Source organism: Pectinophora gossypiella, chromosome 3 (assembly GCF_024362695.1).
Source record: "Pectinophora gossypiella chromosome 3, ilPecGoss1.1, whole genome shotgun sequence".
In the NCBI taxonomy this organism is placed as follows: Eukaryota; Metazoa; Arthropoda; class Insecta; order Lepidoptera; family Gelechiidae; genus Pectinophora; species Pectinophora gossypiella.
The window spans coordinates 3,612,841-3,624,624 of record NC_065406.1 but is presented as its reverse complement, the minus strand read 5'-3'; the positions used below and the strand labels follow the sequence as shown (position 1 = coordinate 3,624,624).

Below are 11,784 nucleotides of genomic sequence, written 5' to 3'. Positions count from 1 at the left end.
ATGTTATCCTTATATGTAACTGCACACCTAAGGGTAAAATATGTTTTATTCATTTATTTATTTTTTCCAGTAAATAATAGGACGTCACTATTACTGTCCTAAAAACAAATTCAATAATTATTACACTAAAGAGATAGCTGCGTAAACAATGTTACGTGTGTTAATGTGTTGTGTGCACGTTGTTCTATCATCTGATTGGTGGGTGAAAGGTTGCATAGAGGAATAGGAAAAAAATCCACAACAAGTTATATTTATTATTACCACATAAAAAAATATACTAAATATTATTACCAAGCCCATATGGTCGATATTAGGTAATACACAATAACTTGGGCTCAGGTAATCTATTTTAATAAAAACAAAATCTTAATTATTACGAAGATAATTATCACACAAGTACATAATGTAAATGCACTTCCCCTCTTTATACTTTCAGCCTCATTTAACAATATCTTATAATAAAGAGGAAAGTTTAGTTCAGTGGTTCTGAATATTTTAATGAAAAAGGTCATTTGAATAAATGTATCGAAATTCTTACTTGCACTTATATTTGTATTTTCTCTAATCAATTTGACATGTTGTCTTAGGATTCATTTAACTACTCAATGTCGACAACAATTGCCAACTTAGCACAGGATGTTACAATCAATCTTGTGTCTGGGTGCCCTCGTCATTACCCGTTCTTCTTTATGTATTTCTTCTTCTTTTATGTATGTAAACAAATAATGTGTAACTTTGATAATTATTGTAGCCCTTGGTATGCCAATGAAAAATGAGTGTTATACTATATGATGAAGTCTCACAGTCCTTTCGACTATAACTATCGTTGTTGTTCAAGAGCTTCGGAAATGTGCTCTATGGTGAGGTCCCTGTGAGGCTCTTATAGCCAATCTTGATGTTGAGCTCCATCAGAAATTTGTTCTTGTGTAGTTCTTTTGTTGTGAAATTGATAGTAATGTGAAATAGGTATTTAATGTACTTGCTCAACTTCAACTTAATTATTTAGAACTATGTATCTATTCTAGTACAGTATAGTATAACCATATATTATATAACATACATAATATCGTTTCCATTCTTGAGAACTGGTGAAACTTGTTTAGCGAACAGTTATTATTCTTATTGTTTTTTACATGATAATATCAAAACGTTTGGTGGAACGCCGCGCTGAGTTTATCAGGCGACGGCTGTGCCTCTCACTGCCTTTATTGGGATTAAAGTCATGGGCAGCTTAATTAGCTTTCGTGATAACAATGTACTTTATTAATTAATGAATAATCATATTATTGGTACTCGTTTCAATTTAAATGTTTCATTCCCAACTAAACTTTGAACATCTACACTGTTTAAAACCTCTCGAACAAGGAGCGAGTATAATTATGAGATTAAACGAACTTACCTGTAAGTGAAGTTCTATCTCAATTATACGAAGCTCCTTGTTCGAGAGGACTCCCTCCCTTCAATTTTAATATCCCGCCCTAAAGCTTCCACAGGTGATGGAGTTGTCCATGAAACATGCTTTAAACATAATGACATTAGTTGACAGCTGCGTTCAGGAAGCGGGAAACTAACTTTTTTTTTAGCTTTGGATATGAGCTTTGAAAATTGTGACGATGCTGGAGCATAAGACGTAGACTACACTGTTTAAAACCTCTCGAACAAGGAGCTTCGTATAATTGAGATAGAACTTCACTTACAGGTAAGTTCGTTTAATCTCATAATAATCTCGCTCACATAATTTATTACTATTGTGACCTAACCTTGAAAATGAATATTGGGAAAAAGACATGGGAATGGAAAATGAAATGGAAGATTTTATTATAAAAGTCGGAGATACCAGTGACGAAGATTCTTTAAGTTTTTGTAGCGATACGTTAGATGATTCAGATGAATAAATATTAACTTAAATGAAAACGTGGTATTATTTTATTCACATTTTGTTACATACATAATAAAAATATATCGATATTGAAAACGTCACGTCACTAGAGAATTGCCATGTCGACCTGTCGTCTACAGTAGGTACGAGGGAAAGATTGTTTAGGCAAGTCCTTTTAGGCACAAATATAAGATTGAATATCTGAATAAAGGAATTATAATTTACAAAATTTAGGCTTTGTTAACATTTCTATCTGGCCTTGGAATCTCCATTGTTTGGCGTTTTGCAGATTATCATTTTGCAGAAATCAACATAAATATGCATGTTCTAATTTCTCTTGGTTATTCGACAGTTACATAATAAGCATAGTAAAGACATGTGCATTGAAAGACTTCGCATAATTAAAAGATTTTACTTTAGACTTTAGTTTTTTAACTGTTATTTATTTAGTAATTTCTTCCGCCATAATACAAGATTTGGAATCACTCTTAGCACTTCAACGATACGTTAGTGCTCTTGAGAATCGATCGTGAAGGTAACTAAATCTGGCTGTATAAATATTTGTAACCTAACCCAATATTGTCGAGATCTTGCGAGTGTTTTTCTCACATCATCTAGATCTTATAGATGTTCTAGAAAAATCTATTTTGGAATCCAGCACAGAACTAAACCAATGATTGTTGAATGATTGTTTTCGAATGAATGTGTTGGATCATAAATGATTATCACGTGCTCATGGGTCAAAGAAAACATCGTGAGGAAACCCACATTCCGGAGAAATGCATTTTGTGGAGGTATGTGACCTAACCTGTATTGGTCTGGTTTTCCCTTCGCGGTTTGGAAGGTCAGACAGGCAGTCGCTTCTGTAAAATACCGGACCTGTCAAATCCTCAAGTTAGGTAAGCAGACTCTGTGAAAAGGGAGTAACGCTAGGGGGATTATAACTCGAATTTGATATGCTAATAGTTGGCTACATAAAACGTGGATTATTGATGTACTCATTGTTAATATTTCTGCCAAACGATAAACTGCGACACAGAAATGTGTAATTATTATTTCTGCGAAATACAACAAAAAATGTTGGGTCATTGGGTTAATGGCACTTCTAGTATTTTTGTGTGATTGTGGAAGATTGACCAGGTTAAGACAGAAATTCACAGGGCAATTTTGCTAGATATAATATTTAACAAGTGTACACGACGTGCCTATTTTTCTTTCCACGCTAAATATACATACAATTTGACTACAAATTAGTAAGCGTAATACCATTCAGGCTTTATATAAGTCTTGTGATTATAATTAAAATCTTAATTACTATTACGCTTATGAATATTAAAATTTAGTACATTCTTAATTTTAACGACTAGAGCAATTCGTTCTTGTTATTTTCAGACCGGTCTTTGATTGACTTCGTTAATTTGGTCTTTTATGATTCAAATTAATTATGTATTTTACAAAAAATCTATTTTATTAATTTATCATGACTTAAAATATAGTCATGAAATATCTTTGGAGTGTCAATTTGGAGATTATCAAGTGCAAAGTGATAGTAAAGTGAATGTTCTTCTGGAGGATTATATTTACCACTACATAAAAATACAGAAAGAGCTATGATTCCCGTCTCCTATCTATACAACAGACGGCTCTCTTTAAATTCTCAGTGAAACCACATTTTTGGACCTCCGTTTTGTTCGTCTGCTCCTTCTTCTGATTCACTTCACACTCAGTCTTTTTCCCTTGTCCGGTGTCTTCTAACTCCTCGTCGGATCACGTATCCGTTCCTGGATATTTCACTATCAGATCTAATTCATCTTCGTTAGGTCTCACATTCCTCACTTCTGTGCCTTCAAACTTCTTAGGGCGATCTATCTTGTTTTCTATGTTGACCAAAACATCGGCAATGCAGCGATGATCATCCGGTGATTTGACCTCTGGTTCATCACCAAAGGCAGTTTCTTCGTGTCGCTTTTGTTCTTCACCGTTGTTGTTCTGGTTGTCCTTTTCTGCTTCGCCGTCTTCTTCTTCGCTGTTCTCTTTGCCTTCTAGGATCATTTTGGGCGTTGTTTCTTCTATCACGCTGTCAGTTGGAGCTTCATTGATGCAGGAATGTGTCAGTATGAAGGGTAATTTGACGGAAACTTCTCCGCCCATTGTACTTAGTGTGAGTTTTACCTTGACGTAGTAGGACACGTATATGGCGAAGACGTTTCGTTCTTCAGGTGAGTTGGTGTTGCAGACCACTGTTGACGCCAGACTCGCACCGGTTTTGGAGTAAGAGTCTTCAAGCGCTATCCAGTTTTTGGTTACACCTGTGAAAATTTTTTTTATATTAAATTCAGATCCAATCTTGAGGTACCTAGAATACTTGGTTATAACTAGTTGTTCCGCTTGATACGATAATGAAATAGACTTAAAAAAAACTCTCTGGTGGGAAATGTATGTAAAATTTTGAAATCATTTAATTACAAGCATCAATCTTTATTCGACCTGCTTTAATTGTTTAATTTCTCATGAGCATGGGTCATGTTTACCCGGGAATATTACGTTTGCATTTAATAAACTATTCAGAGATTTCTATAGGCCATTGGTATACATGTATTTGCATTGGTTTAGTTCATTGTAAAGTTGTGTTTTGGGACTATGAGTCGTTACAACCGATGTTCGGAACAAATATGCAAAGATTTTTATTGCTACTGAGCTGGACAAAATGAAAATTGTTGAGTGCTTTAATTCTATAAATTCAGTTTGTAAGTAATCATACTTTCTAAGCTTAGTAAATTACATAACTCTACAATCTCTCACTGTAACTCGAACTTCTTTTGTAACTTTGATATTATTCTTGCTATAAACTTTTTGAATTCTGCATGGATGTATTTCGTATGTCATGAAGGCTTAGCGACGCGTAACCTACGATACAATTCGCCTCCCTCCGGTTGATTGAGGGGAGGCCTGTGACCTATTCTATTTTTTACGGCTAATAGCCGGGACCAACGGTAGCCGGGGCCGGGGGTAAGTTCTACTCTATTTTAGGTTTTTTGATTATGCTTACCTCTGTGTGGCGTCAGAGTGTATGTGTCAGTGAGGGTTTGTCCAGGTTGTATGGGAGCGCCGGTTCCCCTCACCAGCGCCACCACGTTCTTGAACTTGCCATTGGAGAACATGCACACGTCTACATGTTGGACCACCAATGTCTGGGTGAAAGAAAAGAAGGAAGGCTTATATTATTCACCCGTACTTAGGGAACAAAAAGAAATTAAATCGAGAAAGTCATGATATAGATGCACAAAAATTACACGATCGGTCACAAATCTCTGAGATTTCTCTTCAATTACTAAAAACGCAACATCTTCTATTCCCTAAAGTATGAACACTGCATTATTTCACATTCGGTACAAACTAATTTTAGTTTCAATTCTGTGATATGTATTTCGTCAGCGTAAAATTATGTAAACATTAATTTCTGTTTCAATTTGGAACGAAATGCTTTTATGCTAGTCATGTGTGACGTTTCCACTTTGAGACATACTTGCGAACTAACTACGGTGCTATTTTTAGCATTAATAACTATTGTAGAAACGACGTGGGAGAGTTGGTGAGTGTGTTTCCTAACTGAACTTTAATAGTTATTAATGTTGAAATATATCTTATTATTTTATATGCATAAGTATTTATGTTTTGTTTGTAAGTATTATTGTATTTCTTCCATGTATACTACAGCTACACTGCAAACAAACACTAAGTAAATAATGGTACTAATTCCTGCAAACGCCATCTAATTTTATTTTAAGTTATACCTGTCATTTTCTTATCCGTTGGAAAAGAAAGGGACGGGTAATCGACAGGCATAAAATTTATGGAATACACGTCAATTTTAAGTAAAAATCTTAAACAACCGTCTAAAAATTTTACATCAGCCAATAACCCGGCTGAGCTAAGTAGACAGCACGTCAAACGGATTACAATACCAGCGATCTCGCCTATTTTATTCGCTCGGGTTATTCATTCGTTTTAAAATTAACTTGTTGTCAATCATCCGTCCCTTTCCTTATCGGCGGATAAAAAAATGATAGGTATAACTTAAAATAAAATTAGGTGGTGTCTGCAGGAGGCAATGGCTCCGATTCCTCCTCCTAATTTTAAGCCGAAGAGGAAAATTTTAAAATATAAAGTATACTTAACTTAAAATTAAATTAAGCAACCATAATTGTTGACCGATCCATACACTCAATTAAAATTTGTCTGAATGTCTATTCTCTATTTATTTGTACTCTCTTGTGTAAGTTCTTTTTATTACGTTTTGTCCCTGTATAATAAACGTTACTTTCTTTCAAATAAATATGAAATGTTAAATAATTGCGTTGTATTTCTATTCTATTTTATACGATATCCGACCGGAAGACAATTTCTACAAGCACGACTTTTATCTGTATGACGAAAATTTACGAAATTCAAACTGTCGCATTGTAGGAACACAAAGGAACATGCACAGAAATACAAATTAGACAAAATTACAAAGGCGGCCTTATAGCTAAGGTAGCAATTTCTTTCAGAGGACGTGTTTCGGCCAGCAGCCAACCTATTTGCCATTAATGAAAAAGCATTTTATATTTCAATTTCTAGTCGACAAAATATTATTACGTATAAAAGTTGCCTTTTCTATACATCTTTGTCACTGTCGGAGTTAATTAAGTTACTTATAATGGATAGCGTTTACTTTGTCTGTTTTTTAGACACACATTGAACGTTGTTATTTTTTAATTTGCACTTTCTTTGTGCTCTCTTTGCTTATCACATCAAACGAGGCTTTGTAGACTTAGTATTTCTAGCATTTATGCCTCGTTAGACAGATCAAACGAGGCATAATGCTAGAAATATTTTCGAAATTATTTCACTCTCTTTGATAAAGAATTTGAATACGTAGCTACGAGAGTTTACTTATAATGATCTTTTTGTCGAGTTATGGTACAGACGTAGATATTTATACTCGTGCTGCGTACCGTAATGGAAAGCGGCGCGGCGCGCGGAGAATTCAAACATTATGGTACTGTATGCGTGTGTTCAGGTAGACGCGTGGCCATGCGCGTATAATTGTGACTCGCCGTGGATCACACGTCGTCCCCATAAACTTGCTTTATACTATGTGGGGATTGGTGATACATGTCAGGTTTCTCATCAGACATCCGGAACCGAAAGCAATGAAAACTAAACATACTGTTTATACTAGCGGTTCCCAAATTTTCAGGTAACGGAATCCTCACCAAACACTGTTTTTTATGGAACCATATAAAATGTTTTAACAAAACCTAAACGCGGTACTAAATCGGCATGCATTTATGTGTGTGTGCAAGAAAGTAAACATGGTTTTATATTTATTTATAAAAAATAAAGAAAATTTTCAATTTCGCGCAACCCTGGTGACTTTCCTCCGGTACCCAATTTGGGGCATTCTGGTTTATACTTTATAATTGAATACCTTGATAACGGCCTCTGCGGTCCAGTGGTTTGACCGTTGGGCTCACGATCCGGAGGTCCCGGGTTCAAATCCCGGTGGGGACATATCACAAAAATCTCTTTATGATCTCTAGTTTGGTTACGAAATTACAGGCTGATCACTTGATTGTCCGAAAGTAAGATGATCCGTGCTTCGGAAGGCACGTTAAGCTGTTCGTCCCGGTTGGCCCCGCTTGGTACTGATGTAGTAAGTAGTTATTATATGAGCCATGTCAGGGGCCTTTGGCGGCCCAATAGTAACCCTGACACCACGGTTGATGGGATTGATAATCAACCTCACAACCCACACGATAGAAGAAAAGAATACCTTGATCCTCCGGACTGTCTTGGACGAGTGGTTGGCGATCATAACACTGACGCTGATGGATTCACCGTGGGAGTACGTAGCCTTGTCTAACCAGGCTTCTAGCTCCACTCTGGGGAATAAATTTTACATTATAGAATATAATATAAAAAAAATATGAATAATTGTGGTATTTTTTTCATTTTCATACTTTTGCAACGGAAAATTTCACTTAATATCAATTCAGAATCATGGACTGAATCATCCCTTAAAGTTTTCGTTATGACGTAACAAAAAAAAACACAAAAATATCATGAATCTTGCGACGGAAAATTCTACTTTATATTGACTCAGAAAAATGAGCTGAATCATTCTCCTCAGTATTCTTTACGATGTCACTTACACTCCGTATAAGTATGTACGGGTAGCCATACAAGTAGTATGGGTGTCAGTGACACCGTAACGAATACTGAGGGTAATGATTAAGACCATGATTCTGAGTTGATATCAAGTGGAACTTCCTGTCAGAAAATTCAAGAACATCAGTTTATTTATTTTCACGAAAGTACGTAACGAATACGAAAGTGCGAGTTAATATCGAGAGGAATTTTCTATTGCAAAAGTAAAGTATTGAAAATAATTTCAAAAACAAAACAAACATGAATTTTGCGACGGAAAATTCCACTTGATATCAATTTAGAATCATGGTCTGAATAATCTCCCAAAGTTTTCGTTACGATGTCACTAACAGCCTGAATGTATGTATGGCCAACGCCTCTCTTTGACTATAAAGCATTTAACATACATACATAGTACATAAACTCACGCCTATTTCCCACCGGGGTAAGTAGAGACTATAGAATTCCATTTGCTTCGATCCTGACACACTTCTCTTGCTTCCTCCACATTCATAAAGCATGTAAATATAAAGCAATGCACTTCTGTTGTTGATTTGCAGTCGATCGACTGCATATGAGCGCAGTACGTGTTTGCTATAGCCGTTTGATGTTCTAGGCACGTATTGGATCAAATATTGGAAGTTGCTGTTGGTTCAGCATATAAGCTGTCTGGCTAAAGCAACTTGTGTGGAATGGAAGTGGAATTTAATCGTAAAGCGACTTAGAATAGAATAGAATATAAATTGTTTATTATAAAAGGACGCCACACACAACATAATTTAAAATTTTAACAAAACAATAACAAAAAGGGAAAAATTATGTTCGTCGAAATGATTGAAGGCGGTGGTGCACGTTCTGGAATTAAAAGGGCCTCACTCAGAACAAGTCGCGGCGTGAACAACAGACTTACATTTTAGCACACCCTCGACACTTCAAACAATAAAAAAACACCTCGTTTTACACAGACACTACACATTGACGTTATCGTACACGCGCATCTGTGTGTGTGATGTCTGCGGGCTGCCAATTACAATACCTAATTTAGCCGTCATTACTTACTTAGGTACGTAGTATTACTTACTAAAGAAGCTTTTATAATCATCAGTTCATATTTATTTAGATCGCGGGCATCCGTAGTCCAGTGGTTGAGCGTTAGGCTCACGATCCGGAAGTCTCGGGTTCCAATTCCGGTGGGGAAATATCACAAAAATTTCTTTGTGATCCTTAGTTTGATTAGACATTGCAGACTGATCACCTTATTGTCCGAAAGTAAGATGATCCGTTCTTCGGAAGACCCGTTAAGCCGTTGGTCCCAGTTACTACTTAGTGATGTAAGTAATCGTTACATGAGTCATGTCAGGGGCCTTTGGCAGCTCAATAATAACCCTGACACCAGGGTTGATGGGGTTGGTAATCCACCTTATCACACGAGAGAAGAAGAACAGCGCGGGAAATTACTATAACATCAAATATTCGAATCAGACAAAAGAACGTCGACGTCCAATTTCAAAATTCGAACGATTTTTAAAAATTAACTGATCCAACATAAAAATAACGATCCGCGCGTAACCTTGAATCGTGAGATTCGAGACTAAACTATATTCGAGTTGGGGTAAACGTAGCTCAAACGCTGGGGGGGAGGAAAGAGTTACCATTCTATACGTAGTTATTACTCTTTATTCTATGGTAAAAGGCCAAAAATGTAATGTAATAGCTAGTGTAAAACGAGGTTGTTTGTATGAAGTGTCCGGGGTATGGTATAACAAAACCAGGGGTGGGGGCAGGGGGAAAATAAAATGCCACATCGAAGAAATTCATCTAAAAGGCAATACATATATGATTGATTCATTGAATATTGCAATTTGACATTTGCGCATATAAAAGTAAGTGAGAAAGAAATGTCAAATAGCAATATTGCTTTCCTAGATGAATTGCTTCAATGTGGCCTTTTAGACCCCTGATCCATTTCTATGAAACAGACGTGTAACGCAAGAATAACCTTTAAGAATAACCGTAACCTTTTCTCGACACGGAATTTTCTATTTTCAAAGCATTTTCATTAAATTCCAGCTTTGTTGCGTAGAACAATAATGTAGTTTTCATCTCTAGCGGGAAATGCCGGGACCTCGATAACAAAGGTGAAATAAAAGAGAAATCAATTATAAAAGACCACGACAGCGCGTGTGATACCTTTGTAGGGTCAGCATTTGAAATAAACTTATAACAATCACGCCCGTAAACCTAATAGGATGTGCAGAACCACAAAATAACCAGAAGACAACTTGCAGCCAATCTTGACGAAATCCTAAGATGGACAGGTCACATACTTACCTCCAAAACACATTTCTCAGGCCGCTGAGCACATGATAATCATTCAATCATTAGTTTAAGTGCTGGGATTCGAACTTGCGACCTTACTGTGAGAGTCAAGCGTTCTTAAAACTGAGCTACCATGACTCAATACACCTCTATATCATAGATAAAGAATAATACTGAGTATAGATCGGTAACTTTGCGCCCCGCACCAATTAGTATCGACCGCTGACTTCACCCCGTCTAGGGTATCAAGCTGGTAAAGAGTGCGCGCGGACTACCTATCTCGCTCGCACGAGTAAAGAATAAGTTTTTGTGTGGACTGTTCAGGTATGCCCAAACATTATAACAACCCCGCGCGGCCTACTCCATAAGGGCGGTCTCAAAATTCCCACTTCCTTAATTGGAAATTTTACATAATAAATCAATCCATCTTTTCAGAAAGTGTTTTCAAAGCATTTCTTTTAGATTATCCTGGTTGTTGGTACGAAATTACCGAGATAGAAAATTTCCATTTTGAGAGGTTAGGCGAGAAAATCGTCTCCGAAACTCTCCGAAAGTGTTATTAAACGTTAATTTCACGATTTCATTATTATTCTGAGTTATTCACCAGTGTCAAGGACTATTACTTTTTTAACAAAACCCAGAGGAAAAGTCGGGCTTCATCATATTATTAGCATCAAAATGGCGGGACCAATTGCTTGATGTTGAAATCGCATGTCGTTAGATATAGTACCCATCCAGTACTATTTGGTACCTAAACTAAAAAATCTAGTACCTTCCACATTCAATAGATATGTTAAACTGTGGACCAGACAAAACGGCGAACCGAAGCTAGATAATGGTCCCGATTCCTGCAGACACCTAATTTTATTTTAAGTTATACCCGTTATTTTTTTATCTGCCTAAAAGGAAAAAGACAGAGTTTGACTACTGTTAACTTTAAAATGAATGAATACCCGGGCGTATAAAATAGGCATCTCGCTGGTATGCAACTCATTTGACGTGTCAGCTTAATTCTGTTGGATTATTAGCCAATATAAAAATTTGGGAGGGTTTTTAAAATTGAATTTTGAATTGCCTTAAATTGACGTGTGTTCCATAAATTTTATGCCTGTCGATTACGGATATAACTTAAAATAAAATTAGACGGTGTCTGCAGAAATCAGCACCAATTGCTACATACATATTTAATACCTATCCAATACTTTCTAAAACTACTTCCCATTGGTCCCGCCATTTCGACGTTAATGTTTTATCAGTTTTATCTGCGAACAGTTCAATATATTATCGGTAGCGATTCTCACCTGCCATCGGACAATAAAAATGGTTTTTCAACGGCGGCTCTTGGCGGCGGCAACTCAGTATTCTCTGAAACAAAAAACACATTAAAAATACCA

The 11,784-nt window shown here is 36.3% G+C and overlaps 1 protein-coding gene across 1 annotated transcript in view; it reads right to left on the bottom strand.

Annotated features, from left to right (window-relative positions):
- Positions 1-530: 530 nt before the first annotated feature.
- The window catches only part of LOC126380363 (arrestin homolog), a 117,182-nt gene continuing 105,928 nt past the window's right edge, over positions 531-11,784 (bottom strand). Inside the window, exons 8-11 of the mRNA XM_050029748.1 lie at positions 11,692-11,755; positions 7,698-7,806; positions 4,929-5,070; positions 531-4,188 (exon numbers count right to left, since the gene is read on the bottom strand). Coding sequence (XP_049885705.1) covers positions 3,647-4,188; positions 4,929-5,070; positions 7,698-7,806; positions 11,692-11,755 — 857 coding nt within the window. The 3' untranslated portion in view covers positions 531-3,646. The remainder of the gene's footprint in view (positions 4,189-4,928; positions 5,071-7,697; positions 7,807-11,691; positions 11,756-11,784) is intronic.